The sequence below is a fragment of the Oratosquilla oratoria genome, chromosome 37, assembly GCF_046742065.1.
Source record: "Oratosquilla oratoria isolate Oo_2021 chromosome 37, ASM4674206v1, whole genome shotgun sequence".
Taxonomy (NCBI): Eukaryota; Metazoa; Arthropoda; class Malacostraca; order Stomatopoda; family Squillidae; genus Oratosquilla; species Oratosquilla oratoria.
The window spans coordinates 39,384,716-39,397,569 of record NC_134813.1 but is presented as its reverse complement, the minus strand read 5'-3'; the positions used below and the strand labels follow the sequence as shown (position 1 = coordinate 39,397,569).

The 12,854-nt window shown below is 38.8% G+C and overlaps 1 protein-coding gene across 11 annotated transcripts in view; it reads left to right on the top strand.

Moving 5' to 3' along the window:
• The first annotated feature begins 150 nt into the window (after positions 1–150).
• The window catches only part of Yif1 (Yip1d-interacting factor 1), a 38,736-nt gene continuing 26,032 nt past the window's right edge, over positions 151–12,854 (top strand). For 2 of the 11 annotated variants that reach the window (XM_076175599.1, XM_076175595.1), the window contains exons 1-2: positions 159–307; positions 11,696–11,821. In XM_076175599.1, the coding sequence (XP_076031714.1) occupies positions 271–307; positions 11,696–11,821 (163 nt within the window). In that variant the 5' untranslated portion in view covers positions 159–270. Of the gene's footprint in view, positions 308–492; positions 517–5,129; positions 5,190–11,292; positions 11,354–11,695; positions 11,822–12,854 lie in introns of those variants that run through there. The other 9 variants (XM_076175605.1, XM_076175603.1, XM_076175602.1 and 6 more) reach the window with 9 other exon arrangements.

Below are 12,854 nucleotides of genomic sequence, written 5' to 3'. Positions count from 1 at the left end.
GTATGGGCATTATTTCGAAGTAATTAAATAAAAAGGTGCATGAATATAAATAATGGTAAAGCCTCCGGTATCTATATATATAATAATCTATTTCTGTTGCATCAATTATTTTATTCATTGAAATATCATTGAATATTATTTTTTGTCTTACTGCTGTGTGTTGGCAGTAGGATGAGTATTCAAGGTGTGTGACATCTGAGCTGTGAAAAATATACGTTGAGTAGAGTTTTGTGAGTCGCTGATTCTTTAAGGTCCACGACTGTAATTACCATGGACTATCCTGTGGCTGGACCCAGGCAGCGTAAGTGTACGTAAGGAGCTGAACGTATGCTGCCAGGTGTGACTAAAAGTGCCTAGACCCCTTCACCAACCCCGGTATTTTGTATGTCCACTAAGACGAGAGAGAAGGTTGGAATTCACTAGATTTCTGCCAGATACTCGTCATTCCTTGATCTCAGAGTGATATGCCGGCATGCAATACTAACTGAGTAATTTTCATTGTGTAACACACATAAGGTATGCCATACCTTATTTGTTTGGACTGTGCATATGCCTTGCATTTCTTCTGATTATATTTTGTAGATTATACCTAGTAGTAGTAGTACCAGTGTGATTATATAATAATGGATAGATTAAGAAGTACTAAAATGAGGACATGTTATATAAGCACCCGACACAGTTATACAGAACACAAAACAATAGAATATGAATTTGTTTTTATAAGTATTAGCGGTATGTTTATTCAGCTGTAGCCATAGTATATAGACAACTATAAGCTTTTAAGTTTATCTCTAATAGAGCTGGAATTGTATAAGGGTTAACTGTTAAAGGGAGGCATCACATGTGTTTTGAAAGGTAGAGAAGAAAATTATATAATAGTGTATAAAAATAATTCCTTTCTGGTACAGTCGGAGTAGGACTCAAACTTAAATATTGATCGTGTTTTTGTAGTAGTAACCTCAGAGTTTGGTATTGCACTGATATATGTACTGTGGTATTAATTTGTAGTTTGTGGAAAACAAGAAATCCTGGACTCGGTAACTAGTATACTTCTGTCATTTTAGATTAGACATTTGTCATTTTAGTCGTTTTATATGATTATGTACCATGATTTGGGCGTTAGTTTTATGCTTCATTTCTTTTATGTTTACTGAAGTTAAAAGAAAGTAGTAAAACTGTTTTGGCTGATCACTAGATTATGGTAAATTAAGATGATACAGCCACTGAGATAATTATTTTCAGAGGTGCAATAGGCCTTTAGTTAGGTTAGATTATTTATTACTAGAAATGGATAGGTAGAGGGAAACCATGCTATTCATTGGGGGTTAGGAGAGTGAATATACTCTGAATAGTAAGAAAGTGTGAATGTTTGTGACGCACCACTTGTACAATTATCATAATTACCTCATAAAGCAGGCCATCAGACTCAAATCAACTCATGTATAACTCTTGTTCAAAGTCCATCATGTATAGTATATATATGCTTTAGTGGTGACCAAGTTGATGCATGTTTTCATTTGTGTTTAGCTTGTGTAGTGTGATAAAGTAATATATATGTATATATTTTTCCTTTTTCTTCTTTTTCTGTTGACAATTAATGTATGATCCAGTGATAGGTAGTTGTTACAAATGGTGATCCTATGAAAGGGATTTTGGAAAGAATTATCTTCCTTCCGCCCATCTTGAAAATCATCCGTTTCCTTCATATGGGGTTGCAGCACTGGTTTCTAGATTGGGTTCACGATTTCTCTATCAGCGTTGACTATTTCATTCACTGTTTAACACAAGGAGAGATGACAAACGCTGACTATTCCCCTCCCCCTACTACTACTACGATCTGGTGACAAATAGATGGTCACGCATTCATAAAGTGCAAATAGTAGTTTCTTCTTAGAGTGTCCCATAGGCAGTTGCCAGCCACTGTAAAGCTGCGACTTTCCTGTGAGTAAAACTTGAGGCAACAGTGATTTTTATTATATGTTATACTTGTATTACAAATGAATTTATCCCAAATAATGTACAGGGAATGAATTATTGTTGCTGATAGAAATGTGAGTTAACCTTTCAAAACAAATTCTTCAGCCAGTGACCGGATTTTCTGTTAGTATTCAAAGATTAGTAAAAGAGGTGTGGAAGGCGGAGGTGGAAGGAGTGAACATGAGGGGCCGTCCTAGGATGAGATGGATGGATGGGGTAAAGGGGCATCGGGAAAGAGGGGAATGCCTGTTGAGGAAGGACAGGAGAGGACAGAAGATAGGGGTGAATGGAGAATGGTTGTGTATGGATGATGCTGTGATTCATGTGGGGGGGGTGGGGGGAGAGAGAATATGTATGGGAAATAAATTGATGCAGCCCGAAGGGATTTCTCCCTGTCTTCTCCTTTTCTGCATGAGGGGACAGAGAGGGAGGGTCGCCGAATTAATGAAGCGGCCTTGCTGTGCATGTGCTGTCTTGCAACACTGTTTCAGACCCAGGGAAGTGGACAAGATGCAGGGATGACCCGTCATCCAGGAGGTGCCAAGATAAGAGGGTAGAGGAGAGTGGAATATGTAGGGGATGGAATGGGTGGGAGTGGTTTCTATGCCTTGTCTTTTGGCTACCTCCCGTGTAAGGGGGAAGAAAGCCTTTGGTATATGTATGTATGTATTCAATCAGTAAATCAATTTGTCACCTCGGGTCTCTTGTGGAGGAGATTCAGGGTCCCACGATTAGTCCCGGCTACTGGTTTGGCCCACATGTCATTCTGAAAGATTTTATGGTGACTGGATAGGTTGAGAGTAGGACAGTGTAGAATGAGATTTTCTTTGTCGTCTGTGTGGCAGTTGTATTTGGAGCAATAGTAGACTGTTGTCAGGCCAATTCTGTATCAGAACTGTTTTAATGTAGGGAAGGGGGTTGACTTGAAGTGGTGGCTGGGAACTCTACCAACTGCACCATCGAGTGTGTGTGGGTGTGGATGTGTGTGTTTGTGCATGTATTTACCATTTCTCTAATATTTGTCATACTTAGTCTCAAATTCATGTACAGTTCCAACTTAATCTATAACCTTGATTTCCAATAATCATATTTAGATTTGAACTCATGTAATGTTTGAGCTTGGGCCCTATCATCTTCTGAGTTATTCCTTATACTTATGCATCTCTATGGAAAACTGTATTTCTGTACATTCTTTAGACATGTGGTCTTTTAACCATTTCCATACGGTGATGCCTACGTAGGTGGCATGAGGAGCAAGTGGGTACTCGATGATGCCGACATCGCCATCTTGATTATATTTATTGTAGTCGTACCTACGTAATTTCCATTCTCTCTAAACTGGCTTCATCAATTTTCTATGGTTATCAAAATACACAGGTGAAAGAGAACGAACGATTGAGCACTGACTTTATTTTTTATAATGCGATTATTATGACGCAACATCGCACGTCGGGCAGCTAATGCTGCCCGACGTGTGATGTGCCCCGGAGTGAAGAGGTTAATTTGCTCTCATGACCTCTTAAAAACCTTCCCATCTTTAATCAGGAGTTCTCTTTTACCAATGAAATTTATCCCCTTTAATGACCAGAATATTGTAACCATATCACCTCTTTCTCTTTGATCTTTCAAAGTTGGTAGACCCAGTGCTTTTTGTCTCTCCTGATATGGGTTATCTGCCAGGCTGGGGACCAGTTTGGTTGCTGGATATTGTATTCTCTTGATCTTGTTTATATCCTTTAGTTTGTGTGGGGACCATACTACTGATGCTTATTCCAGTCTTGGATCAGGGTTTCAATGAGTTTTTTCATCAACTCTTCATCCATACAGTGAAACACCACTTTAATCTTTTGCAGTAGTCTGTATGTCACTCCCACAATCCTGCTGATATGTCTGTCAGTTAACAGGGCATCTTTTCTCAACACTCCTAAATCTTCTCCTGATTTGCTATTATAATTGGTCCACTTCCCAGGGAATAGTTAAGGATGGTCTTTCACTACTATTGCCCTTTTCCAGTGCTTTGTAGTTTTTAGTATTGAACTTCATATCCCATTCTTGGCTCCATGCAAAAATAGTATCTGTATCTTTTTGCAATAGTCTACCACCCTCCTCAATTTTTCACTCGTGTGTGTGTGGATGTGTATGCATGCATGCATGTGTGCACTTTTTTAATTAGCTGTAGCATACAGGATAAGAGCTGTGCACAGAGAATCCCATCTCTGCAATTCCAGTGGTCAGTTCTTACTCCATATTGCCCCAAATTGTTTGACTTCACCATTTCTTCGTCCAAAATATTTCATGAATCAATAGCTCCACGGAAAACTGTACATTTTTGTCTTTCAAACATCAAGTTTATTTATAATTTCCATCTCATGGCTTTTGGTTTTCCTTTGTTCCCACAGTAAGTGGTATCAAGTATGTCTATTCCTTTCATGATTTAAAATAGTTATTAGAGTACCTTTCTCCTCTCTCTCTCTCTCTCTCTCTCTCTCTCTCTCTCTCTCTCTCTCTCTCTCTCTCTCTCCTCCTTTCTTTCTTTCATCTATCATGTATGTCCATGAAGTGGAATGCTACTCTTTTGGTCTTGGAAAAGGTGGTAAGGAAACTCAGGTTGAACCAGGAATGCTAATGTAATCTAACGTTTCAACTTTACATTTTCTTCATTTGTCACTCCTTCAAACATCTTTTGGTCTTCATTATATTACAAGTTTCCTTAGTAATCCTTTTGGTGTGTGTTTCTGGTGACAAAATTTCCATTATCATCACTTCCAAGTCTTTCAAGAGAATTTGAGGGTTGGAAATCAATTATTTGGGACTCGGAACCACCTCTCGGAAGAGATCACTGGACCTACTTCCTTCAGTGGCAGGAAAACACAGACTGGTGTGTGGAAACAGGAGGAGAGGATTTTGAACAATAATAAATACATATGTCTTTATTTTTCAGTAAAAGGTTTCCTTTTAATTCTATCATTAGTCTCATTTCCAGTGCATGTTTCATGAATCTAGCTACTCTGCTAGGTTTTATTGCTATAGGTAGGCTACCTCGTATTGAAATAATGTCGAGAACAATATTATTGAAAAATTCATAGGCTGGTCAGGCTTCGCTGTTAACATGGATGCAAATACTATAGTATGTACCATAACAAATCTTGCAGATCCAGAGATGCTGTAATTAACCAATTGCCAAAGTAAAATGAGTATGCCAGCAAACTCAAGTAAGTAATGCAACTATGCTGCTATTAAGCATGTGTTATGCTTCACTAGATTTAGCATTAGTTTGCACTTACCAATTTGTCCATAACTTTTATTAGTTGTAGTTTCATAGGATTCTCATATTGATTAGTTTATATATACAATGAGTGTGTGTATATGTGTATATATATATGTATATATATATTTATATATATATATTTTTATCAACCACAATGCACTTTAATTCTAAGCCATCAACATCAGAAAAACCGTGGAGGCAACATGCAGAAATTGAAACGTGGTATCCCCAAGGACTCGAAACTACCCCCAGCACATGACCAGTGCTGTAGTGACTTGGACCATTGCTCCATCAAGATATCTCTTGATGGAGCAATGGTCTAAGTCACTACAGCACTGGTCACGTGCTGGCCGTTGGTTCGAGTCCTTGGGCATACCATATTTCAATTTCTGCATGTTGCCTCCACAGTTCTTCTAATGTTGATGGCTTAGAATTAAAGTGCATTGTGGTTGATAAAAATGTATCTCTATTCACTGGTACCCATTCAGTGTTGTACATACATATATTATATATATATTATATATATATATATATATATATGTATACACACTCAGTGCTCGACATAGGATTGGGCCATCCATTTGAAGAAGGTAGAAAATGCACCAACATTGTCAAATGAATATTAATAAAAAAAAAAAATAGAAGATATAATAACTAATTATTTCACTCACCATTATTATTATTATATAGTAGGCCATCCTTTCCTCTTGATAACTTCCTGCAAGCATTTTGGGACAGAAAGAGCAGGGTTACAAAGTGTATCCTCTGGTATCCTTGCCCAAGATTCCTCAATTTCCTACCCCAGCTTGGGTACAGTAGAGATGTCTTTCCCCTCTAAATCATGTTTCACTATCTCCCACAAGTTTTCAATTGGATTTATGTTGAGGATGTTACCAGGCCAGTCTCTGATATACTTAATTGCACAATCATCCAACCATTCACTCACTGAGTTGGCCATGTGTTTGGGGTTCCTGTCTTGCTGAAAGATGGCTGCCTGCATATCATCAAATATGTCAGGAAGATGGTCACACAACAGCTCTAGATATACATACTGGTTCACTGTTTGTTATTTAGGAAATATTTGAAGTTTAGTGGTGCCGAACACAGTAAATGCACCCCATACCATAAGTGAGTCCTGGTGTTTTACCGTAGCTTGGATGTAGTGTGGGTCAAGAGTGTTGGCACCAGGCCATTGATAAACATTTCCATCTCCACTGTCAGACTCCTTAAAGGTAGATTCATCACTCAACAGTATATTCAGGCACTTGTCACAATACCAACCGCTATATTTATGGGCAAAAGTGACTCGATTAAACCTCTGTTTAAGGGTGAGAAGAGGCCATGATGGGTTGGTGACTTGTGTATCCAAGTGTCAGGATCCTTCGATTCACAGTTCAGACTAACACCTCACCAAACAGTTCAGGTGTTACTTTCCTTGTTTTTCCTTGCAGTCACTTGTGGATTAGACTCAACCTGATGTTTTACAATTGTCTGGGCCCTTTTACTCTTTTTGAGAGAGAAAGAGAGAGAGAGCTGAAACTTGGCAACCCAGCGTGTAACACTTTGTGAACACACGCCAACCTATTCAGTTATTTCTTTCATTGTACAATTAAATGTCCTTGGGGCTATAATTTGGGTAATGGTTTCCTATGATACATCCTTACTATAGCCCATATTCACAACACGGGGGTGGGGTTTTGAAAGGGTTGAGAGGCAAGGACACACCAGACACTCATGGCACAAATCCTCCCCTCATGGTAGCAAGACAACAGCTGAGCATGTGTCTTTCTGGTGGGATGATTAGCTCTGTCTATTACTCTACAATGGTAGGCGAAACATTCAAATGGCATGAAAATTCACGCACCTTTAAGGTGTTTTCATTTTCAACATTGTATGCGTCCACCGCAGCCCTGGCAGACCAATCCTATGTCGAGCACTGTATGTATGTGTGTGGGTGTGTGTGTTGGTCCTTCATTGATAAAGATGACCATGATTTTGACCCAAAGTCAGGACTTGTACTTGACTTTGATTAAAGTGAGGGAGAGTTGTGTAGTTTTGTCAGCCTCACTCTCTTGTCCCAACCTATCCTGATCCATTGGCAAGACTGAGTTGAGACAACTGGTGATAGGTTGGGATGCAGGAATGGCCAAAAACGTTTTTGTGTCTTGCTGTGCCACAGTGCTTTGCTGGTTCATTTTTCTGTCTGTTGAACCAATCTAGTGGTTTCATCTGTGCAATCTGCCAAAGCCAGGTTTCACATGCAAGAGAGACAGCCTAGAGACCAACTGTTTGTGGCATGCTCACAGTGACATGTTGATGGAGAGGTGGTAGCCCCTCATAGCTGTTTTTGGTCCAGGTTGTCTCCTGTAGCCTTGTGCCAACTAGGACTAACCCACAAGGCAGTGGGCTAAGAGTTGGTGGGGAGCCACAGCATGTTCATACATCAGTGGGCCATAGCTTCACACCTCTAGTGCCTCCTGCTGCTTCGAGATCTCCTGTACTGTTAGCCTGGGGCTGCAAGGCACCCAGTTACCATGCATAGCCACAGGGAGGCCCTACAGGATTTTTGGGGATGGAGAGGTTTTATACTGGCAGTGAAAGACTTATGCAAAGTAGTTCCCTTTTCGTAACTAGAGTAGCCAGCAGTGGTAGCTGAAAGCAAGAGACCACGTGAAGGAATATCTTGACACTAACTTGATGCTATTCACACTAGACACATCACATCACCCTATGCAAACCACACACCTGCATATAATGGCTATAAATATATGAAAGAGAAAAGTAGTAGCACATTAATAATTTTGCCTAACGGTAGTACATGAAACTTTCAGACCCAGTGTTGTTTGCCATGGCCACAGTGAAGTGCTTGTGCAGTATTTACCATTTTAGAATCTGATCAATCCCATGTGATTTTAGTGCTTTTACAAATTTTAGCGCCAAAACCATGGCTCTAAACCTAAAGCCAATTTATTCTGAAAAAAGTTTTGAATTCATTTCATACGTACCCTATATTATTATTATTTATTTATATATTTTATTTTTTTATGTATTCTCATTTAACAAGAATTCATGTTTAATGAGCCAGCTTAAATTCCAAGGTTGCCATAAAATTGAAGCTCATTCTAGAATTTATGGGCGAGTGGAGACAAGTATTGGGTCATTTGCCGTCCCTGAATTTAGTCTTTTGTTGTATATAAATGCCACCAAAGCCATAAGGGACCTTTAGAGAACGAGAGTTTAACCAATTCAGTATGAGTCAAATTCTTGCACCCAGCATCGACTGCCATATGGACACTGCATCACACAACTCGCATTATAAAATATAAAGTCACAACTATAGTACTCATTCTCTTTTACTCTGAGTAATAATAAACACAGAAAACGTGATCAGACCAGCTCACAGAATCTGGGGGTAACTTATGTGCGACTACAAAAAATATATGTAATCAAGACGCATCACACTACTCGCATTGTAAAATATAAAGTCACAACTGTATTACTCATTCTCTTTTACTCTGAGTAATTATAAACACAGAAAACATGATCAGACCAGTTCACAGAATCTGGGGGTAACTTATGTGTGACTACAAAAAATATATGTAATCAAGACGCCAACTCAAGCATCTTTGTGTACCCACTTGCGCCTCATGATGCCTATGTAGGCGTCATCATACGGAAGTGGTTAATGATCCCATCCTTCTTAAGTGACAGAAACAGATCCGACCTTAACACTAGGCAACAACCCAACAGTTTTTATTAGAGATATGTCAGATGCTCTGAGGCCATGGTATCCTACTAGTTTGCTCAGGAAATACATTTTATAGTGTTGTCAGAATTCGGCGAGTGTTGGGTAGGCTAAGATTCATTGTTCTGTGGTGACAGGATCTGGGGCATATGGATTATGAACAGGCCTCTTCTTTGTTGGTGTTGTTTCGTTGTAATGACCCAAGCATAGGCAAGCCTTTGTTGCTCTTGTGTGTCCTCAGTTTTTTTCTCTTTCTAGTTTATGTTGATGGGTATTTGGTTTAGTATATGCCATATTTCTTGATTTTGAGAGCTGTGTTTGCTTTTTGATGCGTTGATAGATAATAGAGAGGTTCAACATGTTAAGTCTTCTAGGGAAGATGTGTGGTAACTTTATGGTAGGTGTTAGAGGTGTCTGAAGGGTAACAGAAATGGAAATGGCATGAATACTTTATTTTTATTATAATAGTCTTCATTTTCTTGATTGAAAATTATTTCTGCATTTTCTTCGTTGCGTACACAATAGCAAGTTTATGAAATTGCTTCTTGATACTTGTCTTATTTGGCTGTTATTATTTTCAGTCGTGTGCATTATATGCAACTTTTCCATATTTTCCCCACCTTGTTGAATTAGACTCATTCCCAGGTTCTCACCTTGATATGAATGTTTCACCATCATGATACAGTTCATTGAAGCTATGTGTCATCACTACCAGAATGTATTTGATATATCAATAATTTGGCTCCAGTGAGTTTCTGGGCCTGTTCCGGAAACTAGATACCTGATCTGTGGGGCTACATCTCTGCTTGAAGGTGGGGAGAGAGAGAGAGAGACTTTGAGAAAAGACCCATTACATATGGGGCATTGAAGTTTTGTTGTGATGTGGGTGTCTATCTTCCACTACAACATTGCCACCTGTAGGCTTTACTCATAAATAAACTAGAACATTTAAGAGAGATTCTAAGATTCTAAGTTGGTGGGCTTGCAGTACCACACTAAGGACCAAGAAGAGGATTGGGAGATTATGTATATAACTAGACAGTTTGTAAGAAAAAGACAGTCTCATGATAAACTGATGGATTGATTTATTTTTTATTTATATATTTATTTTTTATAACCATACTCAAATACTAGTTTATTTTGAATTCTAGATGATGTGGTTGTAGATCGATCTTCATGTGTCTTATATTGAACTGCTCTAACATGCACTAGAATTTGAGTATAAAGGATAGCTATAATGTCGGCTAGCATATTTAGTCAACCTCTTAGAGCAAGCAAATTCCCTCATCTTATTTGTTAAATTTTTCTTATATAAGATGGTTCCATCAGCTGTTCCCATCATACAGTCCAAACCCACAAAATATCTTGTAACTGCTTTCACCAGTGCAGTTGGCATATCATGATTAGGTTTTGTCAAGTGTAATCCTTTGACTTCCATGTGTATACATTTAAAACCAAGACTTCTTTGACTAATTCTAGTATTGTAGCTGTTAACCTTCATCATGTTTGGACCCCACTATTTAATCATATTCCTGCTATTACAGTAGGTTCAGTCCCATAATGATTAAATTGCTGTTTTTTGTGAGAGCATGTGCTTGTCATTGTTGATTGTTGCCATTGTGTTTATTCAAGTTCCAGTATTAAACCCAGAGATAGGGAAATAGGAAAACAAATTGTATTTTCTATTGATTTAATTATTAACTATGTCCAGGGAGACCTGTATGATATACCCAAGTACTCAGGCAACTACACAAACCATGTTATACAAAGAATTATTACATAACCTTTAACAGTGCACTGGCATGTTATGATTGATGTCATTGATTTCTCACAGGTATCATGTTTACCTGGCCAAAAAAGATTATAGATTTTAGGAGAAACATATTAAGCAAGTTTGTCTGTATGGGAGGTGGGGTGGATTCAGCGAACCAAGTTAAATCCCTTTTTTCCATACATATTCCCTTGTGCCCATCTGAATGCAACAGATGTTTTGGTTTTACTGCTTATTTGCACTTAACCATGTTTGGATGCCAGAGACTTTGCAAGACAGCAAGGCCTGTTACACATGCCTAGCTTCACTCTCTTGTTTAATTGTATGGGCAAGCATATACAGTTTGAATGGACCAAATAAATGGGGAATTATTTTATAGTTACCCATCTACATGCTCTAAATCACCTGCATGTCTTGCCTTTGCAATTAAGTTGTATTGAAGAGCTAAGCGTGTTAGCCCAACCTCGTGATATGATAGCATTGTTCACAGTAATAACATTGGATTTGCATTGTGGTCACCCTTTCTTTTAGGCTTTGTAGTGTAGTGGAGGAACCTCTTACTGGACTCTGCTGCCTCAGCTATTTGGCCGTTGTAAGTAGTTTTCCCCCTTGAATGTGTTTTTTATGCATGTGCAGTATATTTTATTTACTTTTTTCAAATTAGCCAATTTATTTGTAAACATAGCATGTATGTATTATTCTTTCTGAGTAATGTATGAACTTTATTAAGATTTATAATGACAGTCATTTTTGAGGTCTTGGTTAAAGATATTCATTGAGAATGTCATGGTCATCGATTCTGTTTTAATCATTATTTAGCAAATGTCACTTGCTTTGGAACACTTGAAAAAAAATCAATGTTTGAATTATTAATGTAATGAGCAAGCATGAGTCGTAATGTTTTGATTGATGGAATACTTGTGTTTTTGGACAGTGGAGAAACGTGGACAACGTAAAGGAAAGGGCAGCAACATGTATGATCCATATGGAACTCCTCAGCAGCCACCACCTCAGCTCTTTGAAGATACCAGTTCCCCAGGATATCAACCACAGCCCCAAGGTACTTAGTATGGTATCAGCTATGTTGTAGTTATGGGATGTTGGCTGGGTTAAAAAAATAGTTTAATCATATAGAGTGAAGGACGTGGACAGTATTTACCTGCATTACAGTTGTGATGACATCAGATTTTATACAAAGTCTGCTAAGGTCAGAGAGTTTTAATTACTTGTGTAAACAAGACATTTCTTGCATGGCATATTTTTCAAGTATTCTAATGTTGAGTTTGAACAGTTCATGTAAAGAGTACACTTTTCTCCTTATACCCCGTCTTGGGTATTAGCTGCATGTTATTGTGAGATTAAATTCTGCTCAGTAACATACAGCTGATACTATAGGGTCTATATTGGGTGTCCCAATGGACCAGAGCAACACATCAATTTTGTCTGTGATAGAGGATTCATAGGGAAATGATGCTACTTTATTAGAGTGTGACTGCCCCTCTCTTATGCTGTCCCCCCACTCTTAATACTGTCCAGTATCACTTATCTGGATATATGTTTCCCTTTTTGCCGAACCCTGTGGTAGGGGAGAAAGAATACTGCCATCAAGTGTACCCGCTTGATTCATAAAAGGCGACAAAAACGGGACGGGGATAGGACTAGCCATCCTACACTCTGTAGCCCCAAAGGGGACATTGTAAGAGAGGAAGAATTTAAATGTGCTTGAAATGAAATGCCTGAGAAGTATGGTAGGAGTTACCATGCTGGATAGAATGAGAAATGAGGAGGTGAGGAGAATAGGGGTGGAAAGGGAGTTGGGAGATAGGGTTGCTGAAAAAGTATTGGGATAGTTTGGACACATGGAAAGAATGAGTGAAGAAAGATTAGTAGAAGAGGTGTGGAAGCTAGAGGTGGGAGGGAGTGAACATGAGGGAGCAACCAAGGATGAGATGAATGGATGGGGTAAAGTTTTATAATGAGTGAACAGACGTGAGGGGTCGCCAATTAACTGAAGTGGCCTTGCTGTGGATGTGCTGTGTCTTGCTGCATTTCTTCTGACTCAGGGTAGTGGGCAAGATGCAGGGATGACCTGT